Here is a 26,933-nt window from a genome sequence, read left to right on the forward strand (position 1 = left end):
ATTTTTCAGTTCAATCAAAACTTACCAGATAGCCCAGATGACAGAACCAAATGAGTAAAAACAAAAGAGAAAAAACAGACAATAGAACACGACCTGCAGGGATCCAGATATTGTTTTCATCAGACATAGACTTTAAACTAACTACACTTAATTTACTAAAGAAATAGAAAACAGGATTTCACCCAAACTGAAAAATATTAAACCAATCAAATTGAAATTTTAGAACCAAATACATAATATATCTGAAATTAAGAGGTCAATAAATATGTTTGGCAGCAGATTAGATGCTGCACAAAAGAAGTCCGCATCCAGGCACAGTGGCTCTCACCTATGATCCCAGCACACTGGGAGGCTGAGATGGGAGGATTGCTTGAGCCCAGGAGTTCAAGACTAGCCTGGGCAACACAGTGAGACCCTGTCTCTACCAAAAAAAAAAAAAGAAAAAAGAAAAAAGAATTTAGCCAGGTATGGTGGCACACACCTGTAGTTCCAGCTACTCAGAAGGCTGAAGTGGGAGGACTGCTTGAGTCCAGGAGATGGAGGCTGCAGTGAGCCATGATTGTGCCACTGCTCTCCTGCCTGGACAACAGAGTGAGATCCTGTCTCAAAAAAACAAAACAAAAATAAAACAAAAGTCAGTAAAAGTTATCCAAACTGAAGCCCGGGGTATAAAAAAGAACTAAAAAAAAGCCAGATGAGAGTTTATGAGATGCAGTATAAAGGCTAAACATATGTGGCGTCATAGAGACCCAGGAGAAGAGGGAGACACTGTCATAGAATTCGGCATAATTAATTTTTGCAGAGAAAATGGCTAAGATTTTTCTTAAACCAACAAAAGACATCATGCCACAGATTCAAGATATGTATCATAAACAGAATAAATACAAAGAAAACCACACCTAGGTAAATCATAGCAAAACTGCTGAAAGGCAGAGAAGGGAACAAGAATACAACTGATGGCTAACTTTCAACAGAAATGATGCTCATGAGAAGACCATAGAATGGCATCTTCAAAGTGATGAAAGGAAGTAACTGCCAACCTAGAATTCTATACAGAAAAAAAAAAAAAATTCCTCAAATAGGAAGGCAAAATAAACATGCTTTCAACCAATTCTCAACAAGAGAAAAAGAATTAATTGCACCAAAGAGAAATACTAAAGGGAGTTCTTCAAATACAGGGAACATAATCCCACTTGAAGTCACAGAAATGTGAGAAGGTAAAATGAGCAGCAGAAAGAATAACTATGTGGATAAACCTACTGAATATTGCCTATAAATACGATATTGGTAATGTCTTCTGGAGTTCAAAATATATACATAATTAAAATATATGACATCAATAGCAGAAAAAGTTGAGGGGAGGGGCGGAATACGCTGGAGCTTCAATGTTGTAAGGCCTTTCATTATCCTGGAAGCGGTAAAAGGATCACTAGCAGACACTAACAGGTCGCTGATACATGTTCTAATCTCTAGAGTAACCACAAAAATGAAAGACGGAATAACAGGCTAATTGGTGGGGGTGGGGGTAGAATAAAAAATACTTGATTAATCGAAGACTCCATCATTTCAGCTAAAATCATATAATCATTTCTCAAAGTATTTATTTCATGATGTATTCAGTTTGATTTACTACCAAATCTCCTCGTCTCTCTCCACAAGATTAGGATAAAGTAAGTGGAAGAAGAATAATGTACTGTGTGTTTCTTACATGCCATCCACTGACTGACTAAGCCAGGCACTATCCACAACTTGTCTTAATCCACAGAAGACAATCATAAGGTAGCTATTATTGCCCCTATCCTAGATATGAGGAAATTGAGAATCAAAGAAGTCGAATACCCTCCTGAAGGTCAAAACAGCTTTAACATGAGGGACTCAAACCCAAGATTATCTGGCCTATGTGCTGCACTATCAAGCCAAAGATAGGTTGGACTGGTTTGCCTTCAACTGCATTAAACATTGTCACCCTCTGTTGATTTTTGTCTTTGAGTAGGAAGAAGAAACAGCTTAAAATTCCCTATAAAAACATTTCATATTCTCCATGGGCAATGGAACCAGATAGGCAGCAAAATAATACAGAAATGAGTCATTGAAAGAAGAAATATTATATATTTTCAATATGAAGTAGATAGATGAGAGAAATAAGAGAAATTGGATTGTTAAAAATTCCTTCAAAAATTTGATGTCTGTTATTTTAAGTGATACCAACTTTAACATCACACACATTTATGCCCAAAAATGGTGCAGAGAACTTTATTCCAAAATCATACGGAAGGGATTTTTAGAAGACCTCTGCTCTGACTTCTCAGCAGTAGAAAATTAACAACCAAGGGTTCATTGTTTCCAGATTACCATTTCCCTACCCCTGGAACACTCAAGAAACTAATTAAATGCCTTCAACTTCCTTCTATCAGGTGGAAAAGATGAGGACAGGCAGAAAAAGGCAAGTTCTTCAAGGTAAACAACTACTTCTGCAATGCTTATTTCGGTAAGTGCTATTGGCAACCATGAGGAATCATTAAGAGAGACAAGGCAATGAAGGCTACACTTCATTTATCTGCGCTTTTCCACCTCTTCCTGATATCCGAGGGAAACAGATTTTATTTCTCAGGTTATCATCAACATTATTCTAAATCAAGACCTGCAGAGTACAGCATATCTGCTAAAAATTCTTGCAATTGTTTCTATTATCGCTCAAATTTTATTATTTCACTGAGCTGACTAGAAGCAAGCAATCTGACTTTCCAATCTGCACCATTTGTGAGATAAGTATCCACAGTTATTCAATCCAGTGGTACCGGTGAGTTGAAATGCTGAAACTAAAGAGGTTATGGTATTTCAGCATGCCTTGTAAATGGGTGCCTAATTCCCACTTTCTGAGTCTTTACAAGGCTTTTAGGAGAGACTGGGGGCCTATGGATTTCCACATGGAGTTCCCAGTCCACATGTGAACTAGAAATGAATGCACAGAAAGTCAAACTTATAAAACCTTATAGTGCCTTTATTGGAGTACTTGACTCAACAAATGAAAAATCTTTGTCTCTTCAAGTCTGCCGCTGAGAGGTCTGGCAGGAAAGGATCATGCCACCTTTCATCTAGACAGTCCCTAAGTAATGAAAATGCAGCAAGGCACATTAAACAAGCTATAGCCAGCAGAGAATGTGTAATAAAGTCACATATGGCAGAACTTCAAAACCCCATCCAGAAGCAAATAAGGTTCAACTAAAGCAGTGCTTATAATCATTAAAAAAATAAGTTCAGCTAGGACCTCACTGAGATACACTACACAAATGTAAGATAAGATAACTCATTCAACACACAACCATTGAGCAAGAGGTCCCCGTGCTAGGTGATGAGTGAGAGTGAAAGGTAAATCAGCTTGTGGATCTTCTTTTAAGGCACGTATGGTATGCTAAGAATCAGGCGGTGTATAACGGTGGAAACGGCCGGGTGCGGTGGCTCATGCCTGTAATCCCAGCGCTTCGGGAGGCTGAGGTGGGCAGATCGTGAGGTCAAGAGATTGAGACCATCCTGGCTAACACGGTGAAACACCGTCTCTACTAAAGTACAAAAAATTAGCCAGGCATGGTGGCTCATGCCTGTAGTCCCATCTACTTGGGAGGCTGAGGCAGGAGCATCACTTGAACCTGGGAGGCGGAGGTTCCAGTGAGCCGAGATAGCACCACTGCACTCCAGCCTGGGTGTCTCAAGAAAAAAAAAAAGTGGAAACTGTCTTACAGGTTGTATATCTTTTATTCAAAATGTTTAGGACCAGAAGTGTTTGGGATTTCAGATTTTCAAATATTTGCGTTGTTACCTGTTAAGCATTTCCAATCTAAAAATCCAAAATCCGAAGTGCTCCAACAAGCATTTCCTCTGAGCGTGACCTCTGAGCAATGTATCAGTGCTCAAAAAATTCAGATTCTGGAGGATTTCAGATTTTGGATGTTCGGATTAGGGATGCTCAACCTGTATAAGGAAGGATATAAATAACCAAAGACAGGCACTAACAGGTGCCTCAGGGGTCAAAAGAGAATGAGGACATTTCCATCCAAAGGAGTTTATGAAAAGCTTCATGCAGTGTCAATATTCGAATTGGGCCTTTGAAAAATGGTTGGATGTGGGGGAGGTTGAACAGAGACATGAAGGAGGAAAGCGACCAGAGATAAGGGTGTAGCATAAGCAAAGACCTAGAAGGGGCCACGAGGGAACACAGCAGGTAGTGGTGAAGACAGGGTGACTAAAGCAGTATATCAAGAACAGACTGGAGAGGAGACTTGGAGGCCCAGATACCATTTAGAGGCCCTCTACCAATGGCAGGGAGAGGTGATAAGAAGGAAAGCAAGGGCAACGGCAGGAATCAAAGGGCGGCAGCTCTGAGAGCCGTAACAGAGGAAGGATCAGCTGGTAGACCTGTGAGGGGAGAGAGAAGCCAGAGGGAAGCTCATCACTGGTGAAATCTATTTTCTTATAGCAAGATTTTGACAAGTAGAAATGTCTACCGGGCAGCTGGAATGGAAACCCCTAAAAGATATTTGAGCCTGACATCAATGTGGAGTCACATGCATGAAGGGAGGTGGGTAAAGAGGAAATCTGCCCAGCAGTGAAGATGCGGGAGTGGATGAGGCCACCAGGAGACAGATTACTGTACAGAAAAGAGGGAATGGGACAAAAATCACAGCAAAGTCCTACGTTTATGGCACAAGCAGAAGAAAAAGAGCCAGCAAAGAAAAAAATAGTAGCCAGTTAGGAAGAAGCCAGGAAAGGCTTATGCCCTAGCAGCCAAGGGATGCAAGAATTTCAGGAAAGGGTTTGGAGTAACACCTACTGTTTTGTTTTGTTTTTTTAAGACAGAGTCTCACTCTGTCGCCAGGTTGGAGTGCAGTGGCACGATCTCAGCTCACTGCAACCTCTGCCTCCTGGGTTCAAGCAATTCTCCTTTCTCAGCATCCCGAGTAGCTGGGACTATAGGTGTGCGCCACCACGCCCAGCTAATTTTTGTATTTTTTAGTAGAGACAGCGTTTCACCATGTTGGCCAGGATGGTCTCGATCTCTTCGCCTCGTGATCCACCTGCCTTGGACTCCCAAAGTGCTGGGATTACAGGCGTGAGCCAACACCTATTGTTTTTAATGGACATACTCATCTACTTGTTCCTGATAGACTGCAAGCTCCTTTAAAGCAGGAGCTGTTTCCTACCAATATCTGCATCCTGCACAATATCTAGAGCAGACTCCTATTGTATGCTTTTGTTGGAAAAAATGAACAACAATGTCAAACATGCAGAAAAGTCAAGGAAGGTGGGTGTTGAGAAAAGAGAAATGAACTAATGGCTAAGTAGTCACTGGCAACCTCCAGAAAAGCACATTTTCAACGACAGGGATGGGATTTGGAAAGTAAGAGCCAGGAGAGAAGCAACAGTCAAAGATGTAGGGAGGAGAAGGCACAACCGTGAAAAAGGCACTGAAGCAGCAAGCAGGCGGTCCACCCTGCAAAGTCAGCCAGTCAGCCCCCCAGAGCACCTTCCAGGCACTGGACACACGGCCACCAGTCCCTGCCTGCAGGAAAACTGTGTTCTAGGAAGGAGACAGTGATGAAATAGACCCACTGACAAATGCTATTCAGTTAAAATATGACAATATGAGGTATGGTCAGGAAAGGCCTCTCTGAGAGGGTCATGTCTGAGTTTAGACCACAATGTGGAAGAGACAGTGATTGAAGCTCTGGGGCAAAACTGTTCCAGACACAAAACAGCAAATATAAAAGCACTGTGATGGAGCAAGCTTGGGTGTTTAAAGTACAGAAAAAAAGATCACTGTGACCGGTTACAATGAATGAGGAGCAGGGGCCCTGGATTCTGGTTGAAATGGGAAGCACATAAACGAGAAAATGATACAGCCTGCTCTCTTTGTAGAAATTTCAGTCTGGCTGCTGTGGGGAAGATAGATTATATGGGGTCAATTTGGAAGCAAGGACACCAGTATGGGGGAAGTTACCGTAGACCAAGCAAAAGCTGATGGGCACTGGCCTTGACTGACAGTGGTGGCGACTCTCAGGAGTAGGCAGATTCAGGACTTAACCTGTATCTAAATGAAAAGACAAATTGACTTTTTGAATGTGGGGAGTGAAGAAGAGAGGAATCAAGAATGATTCAGGCTTCTGATTTGAGCATCTGGCTTATAGGGGGATGCCACTTACAGTGACAGCGAAGTAATTACAGGGAAGGAAATTTGTACCAAGGAAAGCAAGAGTTGCCTTCTGGTCATTTTAAATGTGAGATCCCTACCAGGCACCAAGTGCACGTGCAGTGGAGTGGGCAGCTGGATGTTGAAGTCTGGAGCTCAGTGGGGAGGTCCAAGCTGGAGATACTCACTGGAGAGTCATCAGCACATACATAGTATTTAAAGCCACAGGTTGCATGGGGTCACTTAGGGAAACAATATACATAGAGAGAAAAGAGAGCTAAAGATAGAGCCCCTTTTTTCAGGTTAGAAGGAGGAAAGGATGAGTAAAAATATTTAAAAGTTTCAAGGCAAAAGCTTGCAGATTCTTTGCTTGGTCTCTATTGTCTCCGTAAAGTAGTAGAAAGGAGTTCAGATGCTAAGGACCCTGACAAAGGTTTAGAATAAACATCAGGAGAAATATAATAGGAAACCATCACAAAAGGAACACAAAGGAGAGCTGGGTGCTGGTAAAGATGTCAGGACTTTGTTGGAATCTCAAATGAACAAGCTTTGAGATTTTCCCCAACAAGATTATAAAGCTCAGGCTTACAAACTACGATTGGTGTGAATTATTGAAATATAATACAATGTGAGGTCTGGCAAAGAAACACCACGGAGGGCTCCAGGATGTTAACAAGCTCACTGCTGAAACGCTGACCACCAGAGTCTGCCCTGGATGAGGGGCCACGTAAAGTGAGAACGGCCTGCTGGACTGGAAAGGAGGAATGTTTAAGATCAGGGGAGTCACGACCAGGATGAAGAATGCGGTCAACAGAGAAGGAATCTGAAAGGAGTAAGGGGAGGAGGTTGTGGTCACAGAGGGAAATATCAGGATTGACAATCAAAAAGGTGAAAGAATACTAAGTGACGGCAAGGTCCAGGTGTGGGCATTAAATCTCACAAAGTCTGCTATTTTTCCCAGGAGCTAAAATGATTAGAGCAGGCACTCTCTCAGTCCTCGTCAGCCTGTGCCTGGCTACAGAAACACAAGGAAGGGGCAGTGTGACGAACGGGCCACAGTGGGTAAGAAGGGTGGTCCAGAGACTTCAATCTTGTCTCTACGTGACATTTACTTGGTAGTTCTGGCTTTAATGTTACCTACCCTGCCATTTATATCTGGAAATCTTCTTTCAGCCTTCACACACATGTTCTCGAAATCAAAAAAGATTAAAAGGAGGCGACAAAGACTGCATTTCATCAGTACTGACAGGCTCTTCACAGTTAATGCAACTTCTCTTAGTTTTTGCTGCCAAGACAACCATTATCTCCTGTATCACATGTGTAATCCCAGCACTTTGGAAGGCTAAGGTGGGAGGATGGCTTGAAGCCAGGAGTTCAAGACCAGCCTGGGCAACATAGTGAGATCTCATCTCAAAAACAACAAAAAAGTTTAATTAGCTGGGCGTGGTGGCATGTGCCTATGGTCCTACCTATTTGGGAGGGAGAGGCAGGAAGATGGCTTGAGCCTGGGATGCAAAGGTTGCAGTGAGCCATGATTCCACCACTGCACTCCAGCCTGGGCAACAAGGAACACAGTGAGACACTGTTTCAAAAAAACAAAAAAGCACAGAATGGCAAGGAAGGCAGAAAGACATGCAGTGCCACCAACAAGTGAGGAACAAAAATGCAGGTACTTCTTCAAGACTGGATCATTAACTAACTGACTTCCTTCTTACTAGTGAAACACTAGATGGTATAACTATGACATTACTTCTAAATTTGTGGCCTTTGAGAAATCCTGGTAGGCCAGAATCATGTCAAGGCTTTAATTCTATATTATAAAATTGTGAGGCTTTGTCACCTGGCTAAGCTGGAACTACATATCCCAGAGTCCTCTTATCTATGTAGTTCCGGGTTAGGGTCGGACAAAATAGAATTTCATGTGAGATTTGTGAGGTGGAAGTAAAGCAGTAGTCATTACTCTGGTAGAGTTCATGGTTAAAGGCAATGTGGGAGAGATGCGAAGGCCTATTGGGCACCAGTTTGTCCTTGCCCTTTCTGCTCCTGTTTTCTTCCCAAATGCTATTCTTATGGACCAACATGACCCCAAGACCACTAGACGCTTGGCTGCAATCTCAGAGCTGAGTGAAGACATGATTGGCCCTTCTTCAGAACCCTAAACCAGCCCATTCTGCCTGGCTCCCGGATTCCTCTGCAAGCTTCAACTTGTCCACATAGCAGTGCTTCAAGGCAGCTGCCTCATGACTTTTCCTGATACTTTAACTCTCCTTGTCAGGCCTTCACTTTCCCAGCTTCTTCTGTAATTGTGTAAGGTCTTATTCCTCTAATAAATGTTATTCCACAATATTTATAAGGGCTCTGCTTCCCTGATGGAATCCTAACACAGAAAACCGTATTGAGTAGACAATTTGCCCTTAAAGACTCAGTAATTGACAAAAAAAAAGACACCTTACATGCATAGCACTGGATTGCTTTATAGTTTGCAAATCCTGTTCATATGATTTAATGTTCAACTTTGAGAAGATTAAAGAAGGAAACTGAGGTTCTGAGAAGTTATGTGACCAAGCAATAATAATTAAAAAAAAAAAGAGATGCAAAAGCCACTTAGAGGCCATCTGTACTGATGATTAACCAAAATAACTCAATAAACATGAAATGATTTAAACAATTCTCTGTCCAAGGACCAGAGATAGAAAAGGCTGAGGCAAGATCTATCCACAAGGTTTATTTTAGCACATTCTATAAAATTAACAGCTGCCAGAGGCCCAAGCACCGCTCAGCATCCCTCCCTGCTCAGACATTTTTAATCCTCTCCACATTCAAACTGGCCAACATCATCTGCCAAGTTCTGTGTGAACACCTGGTCCTCCTTTTAGCCTCTAGTTTATGAGAATGGGAGATTCATATTGTGTTTAAACTTGCATATGATCATAAAAAGCACCTGAGATAATCAGAACTCCCCTCACCCACCCGACTCTCCTCCTCGGGCGGCTGTGAGCCCTCATAAATACTGTGGAATAATGTGTTTATTAGAGGAATTAGACCTTACACAATTATGGAAGGAGTTGGGGAAGTGAAGGCCTAAAAACGAGAGCTAAAGGATCTCCCCTCGTTTGACTATTCCCTAGATCCACTGTCAGCTCCTCCTTTGCCTCATCCACCCCTCCTCCCCAACAACACCTTAAACCTGCCCTTGTCATTTGTAGACACAGTGCCAGAAGCCATGGGTGATGAGGGGTCTATGCTGAGCTTCCCTGATGAGGCTCAGTAAGGGGTACAGTGTTATTTAACAGTCTAGCATGGAGGGAATTCAACAGAAAAAGACTCTGGGTTCATCTGCCCTTTAAGGAACACTTTAACTACAATCTGATACTTCATTCCTTCATTCAGTATATTTTTTTTGCTGCATGCCTACTGTGTGCAGAACCACATCATCACGGAAAGCTGATGAGCTAAAACCTAGCCAAGTATCAGAATCGATAAAGATGGAACAGTATGTTGACTTATAGAAAAGTTGGGAGGAGGTGAGTCCCATGACAAGATGAAGACCTTTTAAAAACGTCAAGTAAATAAAGGAAAGGAGGGACGTCCAGCTTTTTAGGGAAGGCAGAATCAGGAAAAAACAAACAAATTCATCTCTGATATTAGGCTTAAGTTCCTTGAGTGACACACAAGGCTCTTTACACTCAGGGCTTTCTCTCCAGTCTCAATCCTTTCCCTCTAAAACCCCACAACTCAACCCTCCATGCCAGCTGCAAAAAGTTTTCTTTTTTTTTTGAGATGGAGTCCCTCTCTGTTGCCCAGGCTGGAGTGTGGTGGGGCAATCTCAGCTCACTGCAACCTCTGCCTCCTGGGTTCAAGCAATTCTCATGCCTCAACGTCCGAGTAGCCAGGATTACAGGTATATGCCATCATGCCCAGATTATTTTTGGATTTTTAATGAAGACAGGGTTTTACCATGTTGGCCAGGGTGGTCTTGAACTCTTGGCCTCAAGCGATCTACCTGCCTCAGCCTCCCAAAGTGCCGGGATTATAGGTGTGAGCCACTGCGCCGGATTGTTTATTTCTTTCTCTGTGCTCTTCACTCAGCCTAAAGTAAACTACCAGCCCCTTCTCTGCCAGACAAAAAACGTACTGATCATCAAGACTTAATGAGCTCAAGTGAGTCCAGCTTGCTGAAGGCTCTACTGATCCCTTCCCACCTCGGCCCCCAGCTCAGGCAGAGTTTAGAAGGTGCCTGCTGAGGCTCTGCTCGCCACCATGATCACCTGGAGCCAACTGCCTGTGAGCATCCCTGTGAGGCTCTGGAGGGGCTGCTCATCACCACACCCCCAGCCCAGCAGCATGCCTGCTGATGCACTGAGTGTGATCACTCCTATCTCAATGAGCTTCTGCAATGTTAGGGCCAGATTTGATCTTCAGATCACTAGCCAGGGGGCTTAACAGAAAGTGTATAATCTCAATAATTTAAGAAACAGCCTTTCATCAATGAATTTTCAAAAACAGCCCTTTGCCAGTTCATGACAGAGAGCAAAGAGCATGTGGTTGGGGCAACTGAGGCACACGGCATCAGTCAAGAGACCAGTTCTCGGCACCTTGGGAAGTGACACAATCTCAAGATTCTAAACCCCAAAACTCACCACATCACTTTTCTTTTCACTCTTCTTTGGGGCTAGTAAAAATCAACTATCTGGGTGCTTTGGATCCTTGCAAAAGTCCCCAGTCCGGACATGGCTTAGTGCACGTGCCTTTCAAACTACATGCACAGGTAGAGACGAGACATAGGAAGTGATATGAACGGATCCAGAGGATCATGCTTACCTTTTCTGCAAAAGCGCCTGTGCCTAAAGCGCTCCCAGAATCCTCTCCCTCTTCTCTAACGTTCAGTTTTTCCCCATTTGTTTAACAATCCTTGGAGGACACTTTGTCTGTGCCACCTCTCCTCCTGTGTGTATGTCATGCCTCCACATTTAGACTGGCTGCTGGAGGAGTCAAAGGACTGCGTCGCTCTGTTTTTAAGCACCCCCGCATCTAGAACAATGCCCGACGTGGGGTAGATAATAAATAGTGGTTATGAACTAGGCAGTGAGCACCATTGCCCCTTTGCTCAGACGTGGCTCAGCGCTGGCTGCTCCCTAGAAGAGTGGTGACAAGCAGACCGTCCGTGGTTTGAAAGAACCCAGCCACAAGGCACTTGACGCCTACGCTGGGACTGAAGGAGTCTGCTTCTCTAGGCTGTGAGCAGCCAGGACGAAGCCTGGGAAGGGAGCACGTGCCACTTTGGGGTGGAAATGGTTATACCAATCCCGCAAAGGGAAGGGGTAGAGGCAGTGGAGAGACAATAATGAGAACCCATGAGTCATCCGTCTTCCACCCAAGCTGCCAAGGAAAACACGAGAAAACCCACAGGAAGAAGAATGGAGACTTTTCTCACCCCTTCTTTTTCACGTGTAGATTTCATTTTCTCCTACTCTGCCACGAAAACCTCTGTCTTAGAAATGAAGTCACACGCAATTCTTCCCACAATAGCAACAAAAACAGATAAGCACACATATGAGAGACAGTAAAGACACATGGATCATTTCTGCCCCCTTTATAACTTAAGGTCCACAATTTAAAATATGTGTTGTATATATCATATACAGTATGTATTATATATGTAATATATACATCTTACAGGCATTTTTCTAAGCACATACATTAATTGAATTATGCAAAGATTCAAGTTCCTACATGCTGGGGTAAGCAAAAACAGACATGATCCCGCTTTCGAGCTGCTGTCCGTGGGGTGAGACACACAAACGCTCATCCTAATAAACAGATCATCAGAAGCTGAAGGAAGGTGGCTCACCAAGAGCTGATGCAGGCTGGACCCTGCTGTGGGCGGCAGCACTCCTGGGTCCAAACATGTCCTCATTTCTCTGAAGAGATGAGGCTTTACTTGAAATGCAAAGAATCAAATAACAGGAAATAATTCCAAGACAAATAGATAAACCAAAGAAGGTATTGTGTGTATCTATCTTACAGTCATTTCTAAAGACCTGGAGTGAAGTATACTTGGGAAAACCTCAAGAGGGGTCACCCACACTTGATTCTGAGCTCAGTTTTCACACTTCTTTGTCTTGAGGCCCAAATGCCTTAAAGGAATATTCTGGATGGAAAACAGAGCTTGCCTCATCATTACTGTTTTCTAGACCAAACTCACATCCTACTGTATGATAACTACCTTTCAGCCTATGGGGCAAGCTAACTGGGTGGGGAATGCGGAGTCCCTGAGGGTACCGCTGATCAGTATATTACCACCTTGCTACCTCTGTGGCCCTCCCTAGATGGGCTAACAGAGGTACCTTTCCTTATTATTTACTAGGCAGGTACAACGCTAGGCTTTCTGGGACTCATACTGCTGTTTCCACTGATACTTGATTGTGGGATAAATGGTAATGAAAGTGGGACTCCCATGAATAGACCACATGATTGCATAAACCTTGTTTCCATAGAAAACCAACTAAAATTCCCCATTATTGCTCTAAAACTTATCTGTGTCTCTTACCAGGTGACAGTCCTTTGAAGAAATGCTCCGATAAACTATCGGGGGGGTAACATCGGTAATTGTTTTGTGAGTTGTTTTCTTTATGAGAAACAAGCAAAAATAGGATTATGGCCTGACTTATCACCTTAATTTAGCAGGCTGGCTTCCTGTAAGCCCCAGCGGACCTCTCCAGCCTCACTCACACATGCCGGCTCTTAGCTGCTCTGTGGGCGCTAGCGATGCTGCCAACATCTTTCAGGGTGACTTTGCTCACATTCTTCTTCTCCACCAACCCCTGCTCCCCAGAGTTTAATATCCACATCCCCTAAGGTCTCTATTACTTTCCATCTTAAGTCAGCTAATCCCCAAGGTTGGGACACCAACCCGCACACATTTATCTACTCCCACCTCTGAGAAACTGTACTGCCCACTTTCATACCTGAAATGCATTTTCTGTTCCTGCCTCTTGACTCTCCAGCCCCACTTGCTCCACGGAGCTTTTCTGTAATAACTGCCCCAGCCTCAGTTTCATCTCTCTAATTCTGACAGCCGCATATGTACAGTGATCTAATAACTCATTCACCCAGGCCTTTATAAAACACCTATGATCCATTCTGCCATTCAGTTATAACTGGTTCCATTCCATTTTGGACTTTGTAATCTTGTACCAGAAACACAGTCAATATTCCCTTAATGCTGCTGAAGCACTAAAAAAATAAGATCACAAAGAAAGGTAGCAATGACCTGTACTGAGGAGTAAAGTTGGACACAAATAATTTATTCCTTCAAAGGTCATAACTGTTTTTACTTTGACTAATGTGACTAAGTACCCTGTGCTGTACCATGCCATGAGTTAGACACTATGGTCTTAACTTGGAACTTACTGTAATGATTTCTCAAAGATGATGGACTTTAATGTCTTCTAATAAATAAGAAAATGTTTGGATGTGCCAGCTTTCAGAAAATGGAAAAATGAATAGTTGTGCCAAAAGTGTGTGTGTCTTTTTAACTCCTCACTGCAACATAAGCAAAGTGGCATACATTGGACAGACACCAAATCAGCTAATATTCTCTTCTCAGTACATCCTAAAGGGGCAATGGTTTCACAAAGCACTATCCTCCCGTTCACCTCTGGAACAGCACAAGACAGCAAGCTACTTCAAACACAGCCCAGAATTCACAAGTTCTTGGTAAGCCTCAAAAATATCTGCATCCAAATCCAGTGAGATGAAATCACTGGGCTTAGCAGCAGCATCAACAGTAACACCTCAAAGCAGCCAGGGAGGGCCAGGCAGCAGCCAAGATGCAGTGAGGACTGAGCTCACACACACAAGTTCCTTCTGTAATATATAGCCCTTCTAGAAGGTACGAGGAGGTGGTATTTATCCAGCATCATTTTGAACCTTCCTGGTTTAGACCGAAGCAATGAAAAGGAAGAAAGTCCCCAAATGCTAGGGGCACATTTTTTAACCAGTTGAGTCTATTGACTGGAGATGTCAGAATTTCAACTCTTCAGCTGGGCATCGTGGCTCACACCTGTAATCCCAGCACTTTGGGAGGCCAAGGTGGGCGGATCACTTGAGGCCAGGAGTTCAAGATCAGCCTGGCCAACATGGCGAAACCCCGTCTCTACTAAAAATATAAAAATTAGCCCAGCGTGGTGGCACATGCCTGTAATCTACTTGGGTGGCTGAGGCATGAGAATCGCTTGAACCCAGGAGGCGGTGGTTGCAATGAACCAAGATCGTGCCACTCTACTCCAGCCTGGGCAACAGAGCAAGACCCTACTTGAGGGGAAAAAAAAAAGTATTTCAACTCTTTTGCCCTTCAGAAAAGGTGTAAAATCCAAAGTAGTGGCAATAGTTATACACATCTAAAGATGTCTACGTCTCTTCTCACTGTGGTCTGGGGTGTACTGGGAAAAGGGCAACCTGTGGAGCATCTTCCAGGCTCTTTTCTAAGCTGAAGGGAGAAGACACAGGTCACATTTTGAGGCTTGATTAGTCAGCCCCAGCTTGCTCATGGTTGATACCCTCAATCAAAACTTGCACATGCACACACAAAAATCAGTAATGATAAGAAACTGTCTGTCATCTAGAAATGTCTTATTGGTTCTCCTGTTTCTGTGACTTTCCCCAGAGGTCTGTCTGAAAGCCCAGTTAGCCTGGTGGTGGGGACACCTCTGTACCCTAGACAACCACAGGGAAAAGATCCTTAGTGCACAGGAAATGGGCCAGAAGGAGGCAGCAGCTACCAACACAGAACAGAACAATTTCCAGAGCCCTCAGAGGCACTGACCCACTGTGGTGAAAAGGCACTAGACAGGTGAGACAACAGGCTCAGGCTACAGAATCATAAGGAGTGCTCAGAAGATGGGCAGGAAGCCAGGGCTGGGCCAAGAGGCCACATGGCCAACAGCAGAGGTCAGTGTGGACGCAAAGAATTCTGGAGATGGAAGGGGAGACCTTGGGGATCAGCTGGCCCAATCCTCCTTTTACAAGGGCTGAGAGCTATTCAGCTACTTGTCCAAAGTCACAAAACTTGTGAGTAGAAGGACAAGAGCCAAAATCCAAGCCTCCTGTACAACTGTTTCCACAATTTAGTTAATTATATCAATTCCTTTCAGTGTTTTCAAAGGTATATTTTGGCTAACATGGAAAGACAGACTAGTGTCCTGCAGTTATGAACCCAGACTCTGGAGCCACGCTACCTGAATTTGAATTTCAGGTCTGCCACTTACACTGTGACCCTGAGCAAGTGACTTCACCTCTCCGTGACTCAGTTTGCTCACCTATCTAATAGGGGTAACAACAGTGGCTACCCTCATGGGACTATGAAGCCTGCTAAGTGAGTTAATCTATGGGAAGTGCATTAGCGGTCTCAGCTGCTCGGGAGGCTGAGATGGGAGGATCGCTTGAACTTGGGAGGTTGAGGCTGCAGTGGGCTATCATCGCCACATTACACTCCAGCCTAGGTGACAGAGACCCCATCTCTTTAAACAAAGAAAAGAAAGTATAGTGCCTGGCACAAAATAAATACTACAAAAAAGGCAGGCAGGAATTTCTTAGGGAAAAAAAGAACGCTCATACTGGTTTATCCGCATCACACCTGCTCCTCAGCCCCCAGTTCGTCCTGGTCATAGGTTACTGCCTTTTCCCACAGCACCCAGGACTAATGCTTCTAAGTCACACTCCTCTTTCGTGATCCACCCAGGCCCAAACCAGTCAGATATTAGCTCAAGCAGCCCAAATCGGGGAAGAAGCAAAACCTCTGAAAAAATGCTTATGCGACTACTGGCCATCCAGCCTGTTGCCCCTTAGATGTGTGCTGCCAAAACCCTGAACTCAGAAGTTACCTCTCTTGGCCAGCACCTGCTACTTTCCTAGACTACCCACTCCCTTGCACCTCAGAATCTGCTTTAATGCCCTCATCACGTCCTCCAGGCCCTCAGACCTTCTGCAGTGACATCAGGCCTGGAAGCCCCACTCACCTGCCTATCCCACCTGTACTCCATGGCCAGTCTTGTCTGTGATGTTCTCATCAGTTCCCTTGGTTCCTTTATCCCTCATCCTTCCACCCTTATTCCATGGAGAAAACTGCCAAACTTGGTGGGATAAAGCCACAAAACTAGGCCCACTGCGTCCACTACAGACCTACGCTATCCTCCATCCTTTATTGCTAAGTGAATGCCCGTCACATTCCCGTGGGGTCCAGCCCTAGCCCACTCTCCTCCAGCTCTGACTCTGACCATGGCTTTGCCTCAGACCCACTGAGAAAGCCCAGACTACCGATACTTTGTGTGCCAAACACTCCTCCAGACATGCTCCTCAAACTTTAGCATGCATTTGAATCTCCTGGGGATCTTGTTCAAATGCAAACTTCCATTCACAAGGTTGGACCTGAGATTCCCCCAGGTGCTGCCAATGCTGCTGGTCCCCAGAACACACCTGGGGTAGCAGAGTTCTAAGAACTTACATATACTAATGTTTGCATTTTTCTAAATATGTTGTTTTTTGATCTTCATGAAAAACCTGCCAGTGAGGTATTATTCCTATTTCACAGAGACAGAAAGTGAGATTCAGAGAGGTTGGAAAACCTGTCCAAGGTTCACACTGAGGAGAGGCAGGATTCAAACGAAAGGCTGACTCTGAAGCCTGAACCATAGTTTTTCCTCTTTTAATTGGGAGATGAGGCAAGGATGGAAGGGTGTAAAGAACAGAAGTAGGTTTTAAAAATGCACAAGTAATGGTTTATTTGTAATACAAACTATTAAAATCTTCTTAGCTGATGTGAATGACAGAAAGATGGATTATGAAATGCAAGAGTTCCTTGCATTTCATAATCCGTCTTTGCATTGTGCTAGGGATTCCACCTAACAGCCAAAGACCTAAAAGCTATCAGAGAGTAAGTTAATTCTACCAATCAACATGGAAGAAGACACCCTGAGGGACGTAGGGGAAACTTCGTGTGTGCAGATACAGAAAGGGAACATACAGGTCAGGCGCAGTGGCTCACCACATTTTGGGAGCCTGAAGCAGAAGGATCACTTGAGGCCAGGAGTTTGAGGCCAGCCTGAGAAACATAGCAAGACCCTGCCTCTAGAAAAAAGATAAAAAATGACTGGGCACAGTGGCTCATGCCTGTAACCCCAGCACTTTGGGAGACTGAGGCAGGTGGATCACGAGGTCAGGAATTTGAGACCAGCCTGGCCAATATGGTGAAACCCTGTCTCTACTAAAAACACAAAAATTAGCCAGACATGGTGGCGGGCACCTCAGCTACTCAGGAGGCTGAGGCAGGAGAACTGCTTCAACCTGGGAGGCGGAGGTTGCAGTGAGCTGAGATTGCACCACTGCACTACAGCCTGGGTGACAGAGTGAGATTTTGTCTCAGAAGAAAGAAAGAAAGAAAAAAGATAAAAGATAAAAAATTAGCCAGGCATGGTGGTGCATACCTGCAGTCCTAGCTATTCAGGAGGCTTAGGTGGGAGGATTATTTGAGCCCCGGAGTTTCATGCTGCAATGAGTCATGATTGCACCACTGTAATCCAGCTGCAGTGATAGCGTGAGACCCTGTTCTAAAGAGACAGAGAGGGGGAACAAGGGAACACATAGATAACCTCTAACTAGCATGTCTGTGGAAGTCTTGGGGTCACTCTTAGGGCTGGGAAGTCTGAGAGCGCTGCAGAGGCTGCATGCCACACCACGGTGCTCTCTCCATGCTCTCCTCTCCCTCTCCCTTCCCTCTTCTCCGGCTCCTCAAGGCTAGGGCTCCTACTTGCACCCCAAAACCCCCTGTGCCACCTTATCTGGAGTCCACACCCAGTAGTCATGCCTGCTCACCGCTCTTCAGCCTGTTCTTTGCCCCCAGAGTCTCCCCAGCTGGCCTGCGGGCATGCTTGGCAACTCCGGGATCCTGTCTGAGTTGGTCAGTTCTGCCGTGCCGAGCCACTGCCCTCACAGTGGTCTTCTGCTCCGCGCCGTGTAAAAGGTGGCGATCATTTCTGACTCAGAGTTCCTCCCCACTCCACCCACTTCTCAAGTCCTGTGATTTTTCTTCCTCCTTCATCGTTTGGGCAGACTTTGCAGTGCCCATATCCAAGGGCTCCTCTGTCTTTATCCTTCCAGTTCTGCAGCGGCATGTGACCAATCCCTCTTTAACAAGTCCACTCACACCCATCTCTGCTTGGCTTCCGACAGCGTGCTCTCCTGGTACTTCTGTTCCCCGACTACTCCCAGAACTCTCCCTTTCATTTCCTGTCTCCTCACTGCAGGCATTTCCAAGAACCTGCCCTTGACCCCCATCTCAATCGTCCACTTTCTGACATCTAGTACATCCTGTCCGACCCTTTGAGGGCAGATCTGAGCCTGCTTTGTTCATAGAGGAATTCCTCAGAGCCATGCCTGGCATGTAATAGCAGGCGCTTGCTCAATATTTGCTGAATAAATGAGCTGCTAGCCGTGTTACCGAGCTGCTCACCTTGCATCTTCAAACAGCTCATTCCAAGGCTGGGGCTAACGGGCGATAGCTCACCAAGTGGAGAGAACTGCCATCCCTCGTCAAATCATAGCACACACAGGAAATGATCTATCTGCACAGCTCTCTGGGTAAGCAGGTCTTTGGATTTACAGGCAGCCCCTGCCCTGTGGGTATCAATATCATGACGACCCACCTGAAACCTATGTGGGTCCCTTACCGTGGCCCACAAGCTGGGGAGTTCTGTCGAGTCCAGCTCTAAATAAGAGCAAGGAAGGGCCAATATCAGAAGATACTTGACTTGGTGTCACTTTTAAACTCCAAGAAGTAACTCATCTGTCTGCACACTATCTCTTTTTCATTAGGATTCCAAAGTAGCACCCACTCTGAAATGTGCCCGGAACCCTTAAGCACAATTCCAGTCTTCACCGTTCTACGCCAGATTCATCCTAGACAGAGCAACACCAGCCACGGGTTCCTCTCCACTCCTATGAATACCCCAAGTGACGTAAATATTTTCATATTCTAACTGCTTATAAAGGTGTGAAACAGGATGCAATTAAGGTCCCAGAACATTTTACTTACACTTGAATCATGCTGCATAGTGACTCCATCATCTACCACAAACACTTACAGAGTATTGTGGAGAAATCAGCATTGGAAGAACACAAGCAAATGCACAGTGTCATGATCTCCAGCCCACTGGAAACGCCTATTGCTGGGGAGTGACGACGTTAACTACTGGGTCTAATTCTGTTGTTTCCCAAAGTCTACAGTTGGTATGGGGAGAAATATTCCAAGATTGAAAAAACCACTAACTGTGCCAACTGCAGCACTTCGTCTTTTCCAGAAGATAAATTATGAAGAATTTTTGCCAGTTCAAGTTATTTTCCCAAAGCAGAGTCAAATGGCCTTGCAACCCTGCCTTTAAGAAACCAATGCAATTAAACGAAACAGCTATGAACTGCCTGGACAGCGTCCCTCCAACTTCATTTGATAAAGTGAGATGCAGACACACACTGACAGACAAGCACACACCTTATTTAACTGCCAGACGCAGTGCCGATATGAAAATGTACATTCAATCTATGGGGGGAACATCAGCTCCGCAGCTCACCGCTGAAACAAAATAGCCATATAAATGCCGAGTCGCCTGCTGCCTTGTAAGGAACGATCACTGACAACTAGAGTTCCTATTCAGCAGGCTAATAAGAATAATTATAGCCAGGGCAGGCATTAATCAGCTTGGCACATACAGGAATTCTGTTAACAAGGCTAAAATGAGTGCCAAGGAATCTCTGAAGCCCACAGTACTTCAAAGACTGTGAAAGCTGGATGGATTCACTGGGGTTCCTCCTGCTGGCCTTCCTCCTCCTTTGGTGCTTTCCAGAGGCAGTTACTTTCAGCCCCTGTCCTCAGAGCAGGTGTGGCCACCTGCTAGGGCTGCAGAGATGCCACACCTCCGAGGTATATGCTGGCACTGCCCTTCCCTTCAGGAAGTGTGCCTGGGCTGCACTCACCCTGGATCCTCCTATTTTGAAATGCAGTTTCACTTTGAAACCACTATCATCCTTCTTTGCCTAAGCTAATCTCAAGCAATACACAGCATAAGGTCTAGCGAACATTAGTCAACTTTTCATTAGCAGAGGCAGAACGGAGTCCTGAGATCAGATCCTGGGTTTGCTAGGGAGTATCTGTATGACTCTGAACAAGTTATCTAACTTTTCTGGGCATCAGTTTCCTTATCTGTAATAAGGAGAAAATAATAGTGAGTTCCTCAAAGTATTGCTGTGGGGAATAAATACCAGAATGTATATCAGAGCTTGACGCTCGATATGCACACTAGAAATAGTAGCTATTATTACTGTGCCCATTAGGTACAGAGCCTTGTACAGAAGCTATAAGGAAAAAAAACAAACAAAATATTCAGTAAGCAGAGACACACACATACACACGTTAAATAGGAGTGATTATGCCCGGGCAGGAGGGTGGACACATTTTCTTTCCTTTTTTTTTTTTTTTTTTTTTTTTTTTTTGAGACGGAGTTTCACTCATGTTACCCAGGCTGGAGTGCAATGGTGCGATCTCGGCTCACCGCAACCTCCGCCTCCTGGGTTCAGGCAATTCTCCTGCCTCAGCCTCCTGGGTAGCTGGGATTACAGGCATACGCCACCATGCCCAGCTAATTTTTTGTATTTTAGTAGAGACGGGGTTTCACCAGGTTGACCAGGATGGTCTCGATTTCTTGACCTCGTGATCCACCCGCCTCGGCCTCCCAAAGTGCTGGGATTACAGGCTTGAGCCACCGCGCCCGGCCTCTTTCCTTTTTTTTGAGACAGGATCTTGCTCTGCTGTCCAAGCAGGAGTGCAGTGGTACGATCAGGGCCCCCTATAGCCTTGACCTCCCAGGCTCAAGTGATCCTCCCCACTCAGCCTCCCAAGTAGCTGGAACCACAGCTACCATACCTGGCTAACTTTTCTTTTTTCTCAGTAGAGATGGAGGTCTCACTATGCTGCACAGGCTGGTCTTGATCTCCTGATCTCAAGTAATCCTCCTGCCTTGGCACCCCAAAGTGCTGGGATTGCAGGCGCGAGCCACTGTGTTTAGCCCACATTTCTCTTTCAATCTTATATCCTTTATAAGTAACACAGAGACTTCTGTTCCCTCAAAATCTGTCCTTCCCTTCTTCCATAGTAGCTGGCACATGGCTTCCCAGCTTTCCTTACAGCTAGTGTGGCTTACACCCAAATTCTCTCCGATAGAATGTGTGTAGAAATGATGTGTGCCACTTTCAAGTTTGACCCACAAAGACTCCATATATTCTACTCCATGCTTTTTCCTCCTTTATAGGGGCTAGATTGTTGATGACGACTAACCAAAGAGATTCCAGAAACCGTGAGTTGAAGACAGAGGAACTGCCGCCAGCCTGGGAGCCAGAATGACTGTGTGAAGCAGGGTCCCCACCCAAACTTTCCCTCCGAAGCACCTCCTTCACATTTTTACATAAGACACAGCTATTGTGTGAACCACCATGCTTTGAGTTTATTTGTTAGAGCAGGTTAGCCTACTTAATTAATACAAAGTCCTTTTAAAATACAGACGTAAAGCTTTTGACATTTAAAGAAGTATTTCAACAGGTCTGCAAAAATAAAGACCTAAATAAAGAGAATATGTTAATCCCACCCCACAATCTCCATGCCTTCTACTCTCCAATGTATGTCGCACTAGGTGAGGGTTTACCCTCCTCAGACACATCATCCTGTCCTGCTAATCTCGCCCTACAAACTTTTAATGGCTACCCATCCCCACAGAAAAAAACGACATATATATTTATAAGTATTCAGTCAGCCAGTAGGTATCGAACACCCCGTATGGGTTATATATCCTATTAGTAAAAGGGACATTGTAGTGAACAAAACCAACGTTGCCCCTGCCCCCAAGGGAAACAATCAGGGTAGGGAACAGACAACTACATACAGTGAAGTAAATATTTGCTCTAACGATAGAGCACAAACTGCCTGGCAGCACCCAGCACGCCAACAAATCTACCCCTCCCAGTCCAGACTCCTCAGCACAGCATGCAAAACCTACAGGATCACCCGGGTGTGATGGCTCATGCCTGTAATCCCAGCACTTTGGGAGGCCAAGGTGAGCAGATCACCTAAGGTCAGGAGTTCAGGACCAGCTTGGCCAACATGGTGAAACCCCATCTCTACTAAAAATAGAAAAAATTAGCCAGGCGTGGTAGCACACGCCTGTAATCCCAGCTACTCGGGAGGCTGAGGCAGGAGAATCGATTGAACCCAGGAGGTGGAGATTGCAGTGAGCCGAGATCTCAGCATTGCACTCCAGCCTGCTCAACAAGGGTGGAAATTCCATCTCCAAAAAAAAAAAAAAACCCCACAGGATATACCAAACCCACCTTTCTAGACCCATTATTTCCTCCTCCCCCAAATAATTGTACCCCCATTATTTCCTTGTTCCCCCAGCTCCAGCTACCTGGAACTTATGTGCCATTTCTGAATGAGCCATGCACTTTCACTCATCCACTCTTCAGGCTTTTCCCCAGAGCCTGGAATGCTCTTCTATCCTTTCTTTCAAAATTCTAATTATCCTCAAGGCTCAGATCAAATGTCACCTCTTCAGCAAAAGCAGCCCCAACCCCCAAGTCAAAATTAATCGTCCCCTCCCTTGTTTGAGAGAATAAAACAGCTAACCACAGGACTGAATGAAATACGTCAGGTATTTCATTCAGTCCTGTGGTTAGCTGTTTTACTCTGTCCACTCACGCCTGCCAGCCGCTCAGGGAGATGTGTGTCCTGGTCATTTGTCTGGGACCCCCAGCATTGAACACATAGTTACACACAGAGTGGCCACTTAAGAAATGCCACATTGAGTGGACAGGCAAGACAAGTCAGACACAGGCAATGGATGTGAAACCTGCTCTATGCGGCGGGGTGGGTTCTGGTGTGATCACAGTAGGTAGGCTTAGGAAGGCTTCATAGAGAAAATGAGTTTTAGGGGGAAAAGGAAATATTCAGACACAAGCAAAAGGTGAGAAGTAGAAGAGGACAGAAGGTTTAATATAGTCTCCATAAAGGAGAGCCTACAGGTTAGTTGGAATGAAGTGTCTGGGCCAGAGAAGACCAACACAAGAGGCAACATCTCCTTGGAGGAAAGTCATGAGGACCCAGTAAGAACAGGTGGGAGCCTCAGAAATGATCCTTTAGGAAAAGGATGAGCTTAAATGGGAAGCTGGAAGAAATAATCAACCAAGAAGACACCAACTGTGTGGGAAACCATCGGGACCTGGGCCAAGACAGTAGCCGTAGAAACAGGAAGGAAAGGAAGAAGCTGGAGTCTGTGCTATGGGGAAAGCCAAGAATTGAGAAACTATATGAATGTGGAGATCAAAAAGAGCAGTGATACCAAGATTATACCCAGGTCACACCCCAGGAGGACAGGTGATCTTGCTGATCAACGTATTACATTTCAGGGATCAGTACAGTGCTAGAGTAGTGTAACACAGAGACCTTCCCAGAGGTCAGGCTGAAGCTACACCGAGCGAGATTCTGTGGCAGCAGTTATCAGGAGAGTCATCAAAGGGGCATAGGACTGTCAGGTGAAACGGCACTGGCTGGTGACACCACAGAAATTCCCTGTGGAGTTCACAGGAGGTCTCCAACCAGGACAGGATATGTTGGGGTACGATCAAGATTTCCCCAAGTTGTGCTTCCCCCACTTCTATTTTGCTTTTGTCAGTCTCTCTTTGCCCCCTCCCTCTTCCCCCCTTATTATGATTACTCAAGGGCATTGTTTTCAAAGTTCTACCTCATTCCACCCTTCTAACTGGTACCCAGGTTGTTCAGAGAACTGCACAACTCTAGGGGGAGTCATTCACATAGGCTACAAAGTGAACAGCAGCTCCTGAAGCTGCACAGTGCACAATGTGTGCAAACCTAGGCCACGGCCCTACTTGACCCAGACACAAAGTCAATTAATGTGTGTGGACTATCACAGCAGCGTGCCACAAACATAGGGTCCCAGAGTGAAAAGTAAAGATTAAAAGCATTACCACCGGGTGTGGTGGAGCATGCCGGGAATCCCAGCGCTTCGGGAGGCTGAGGTGGGAGCATCACTTGAGCCCAGGAGTTTGAGGCTTCAGTGAGCTGTGGAGTGCACCCAGACTGGGTGGCAGAGTGAGACCTTGTTTCAAAGATAAAAGCAAAGCACCAGAATCAGGAACGACAGAAGAGATGCCATAAAACTAACTGGAAGATATGGAAGCTCTCTGCACACTGGCTGAAGCTGAAGGCAACGTGGCTGGACGAGCTCTCTTAGGGAGAGTTCAGAAAATCCCTTCAAGGTGAAGGAAGAAAACACAGTAGCTAGCAAGGCTGGTTCACCAGCAGCAGGAGTCAAGGGGGTTAGAGTAGTGTGGGCCCCAGGTGTTCCCAGCAGGGGAGTGGCTGTAGAAGGCCTCCTCTGGGGCCCTCTGGCCATAAGTGCAGAGGAGTCATTTGACCTGTGTGCAGCTGGGACCTGGATGGGACGGACACCGCACAGCACGCGCTCTGTAACAGGCTCAGATCTGCCTTCTCTAGGGCCTTGGAAGAGAACCCCAGGCCAGGTCACAGGAATCATCTCGTCCTGGTTGACACTGACCACAAGGATCCAAGAATACCAAAGCGTTTAAGGGTCAGCCCTGGGGTACCATGGTGGGTACTTAATAAACATATTTCCGTAGCTGGCTAGGATCACCATGTGGATCTACGTGAAGATGGTGTCTGTGTATGGAGTGAATGGAAAATGGAGAGGGAAAAAACCCACAAAAGATTCCTTGGGTGGGGGGAGGGCACTGGGCCAAAACCTCACAGGGCACCGAGGGTTTCCGGAGGGTGGAAGACGAGGGGACAGTAAGGGAGGAAAAGTAACAGGTAGAAAAAGTTGGAGAAGCCAGGCTCTTAGGTCTTTGTGTATAAATATGCATCTAGGCAGCTTCAAGAAAAGCTAAAAGAAAAGACTGAGGCACAAGACCCAGCCACGAGGAAAATGACGGCAGGGCTCGCACGCCGATTTCCATTGTAACGCTCGGGGCCACGCTGTGACCTTCGTGGAAGGAAGTTGGAGGATTCTCTCGCTTCCCTGGAAAAGCAACTCCGCGCGGGCTCGGGGAAGAGCGGCGCGGCCGGCGGCGGCTATGGCGGGGCAGATCCCGGCTCACATTTCCGCTCCGGAGCCGGGGACCCGCGCCGGGACCGCAGCACCTTCCGGGCCGGGAGTTCAAGGTGAGCCGGGCTCCGGGCGGCCAACAGGTAGGGAGGGCCGGGGAAAGCCGGCCCGGGGCCACTCCCCCCGGCACATGCGGGGGGCGAGGCTCGGCCTGGCGGAGCGACCACTTGCACCCTGTGCGCGGGGCCCGGGCGGATTCGCGCCAGGCTCCGGGCGGCCCCACGGCCGCTCCCCTCCGGGCCGAGCCGCCCGCGCTCCCCGGCCGGGTTTCCCGCGAGCAGCCCGGGCACCCTCCGCGCCCCAGGCCGCGTGCTGCAGCCGCGCCCCGCCGAGCCCCCCGGGGCCCCGCCAGTCCCCCTGCGCCCTCCCGAGCCCCGCGCACACTCACCCAGCCACAGGAGCGCCAGCAGCAGCGGCCTCGGCGCCAGGCGCCCCATGCTCGCCCGGCGGGAGCGACTCTCCCCCTCCTCCTCCTTCCCCGCCGCCTCTCCTCCTCCTCCTCCTCCAGCTCCGGCTGCTCCAGAGTCGGCGCTCCTCCGCCTGGGCCGCGCGCCTGCTCCGCTCTCCCCGCGAGCCGATCAATCCCAGCGCTGGGGCGTACGTGCGCCCCTGGCTCCGCTCGCTCCCTCCCGCCTCCTCCCCTCCCTCCTCCAGCCGGCCGGGCCCTGGAGCCGGCCCCGCCGCTCCGAGTGTGCAGCCCCGACCGCTTCCCGAAAGCAGAAGGGAAGAACCGCAGCGCCCGCCCGCCCGCGCCTCCCATCCGGCGCTTTGCCAGCAACAAACACAAACTTTCCCAAGCCCCTCCCCGCTCCAGGTAACGGAGACAGGGCCGGGGCCACCCGCTTAAAGGCGAGGAGGCGTCGGAGCCCACCCTGCCCTCCCCTCCGGGCCCCCACCCCACGAGAAACTTTCCTCCGACCTTTAAAAGTTGGCCTGTGAAAGACTTGTCTGGAAATCCCATCGCTTTAGCCCTATCCCGGGACACCCCCGTTCCATCACTCTGCAGTCACCCACGCGTGTCTAGTGTGTCCTCAGCCAACTCCCCGTTGGTTCAGCCTGTGGTCCTGAGCTAAGCACCCCACCAACCAGCCACTTCGCCTTTGCCAAAAATTATCCAGATAGGAGTGAAGGAGCTGAAAGGACGTTCAAAGGCCACGGATTCCAACCTCTGTCATACAGAGGCCTTAAGTGTTTTGGTGAGGTGCAGGAAGGGGCGAGATCCGAACCCTGCTCTCTTGACTCTGCCCACACCCCGGTGAGTGTGCCTGCCTCCTCCTTGCCCAGCTCCCTCCCTCTCCTCGGCGCCTGTGGCCCTGATTGGAACAACTCCCCACAAAGACACCCATTTAAAACAACGAACACACCAACAAAACCCAAGTGTATTAATAGCTGTACTAGTTCGTATACAATGTGCTCTTAAGATTTCATATTTATTGCTCTAAGTGGACACAACTGGTTGCCAATAAAGATTCTCCCCCCCCCAACATTTTGTGCTTTTGATTTGATTACAA

The 26,933-nt window shown here is 46.6% G+C and overlaps 1 protein-coding gene across 1 annotated transcript in view; it reads right to left on the reverse strand.

Annotated features, from left to right (window-relative positions):
• The window catches only part of PTGFRN (prostaglandin F2 receptor inhibitor), an 81,204-nt gene extending 55,062 nt beyond the window's left edge, over nt 1-26,142 (reverse strand). The window contains exon 1 of the mRNA XM_032249617.1: nt 25,811-26,142. Within this exon, the coding sequence (XP_032105508.1) occupies nt 25,811-25,859 (49 nt within the window). The 5' untranslated portion in view covers nt 25,860-26,142. The remainder of the gene's footprint in view (nt 1-25,810) is intronic.
• Nucleotides 26,143-26,933: the final 791 nt, after the last annotated feature.

The sequence above is a fragment of the Sapajus apella genome, unplaced genomic scaffold, assembly GCF_009761245.1.
Source record: "Sapajus apella isolate SASKATOON/1434 unplaced genomic scaffold, GSC_monkey_1.0 scaffold69, whole genome shotgun sequence".
Classification (NCBI taxonomy): Eukaryota; Metazoa; Chordata; class Mammalia; order Primates; family Cebidae; genus Sapajus; species Sapajus apella.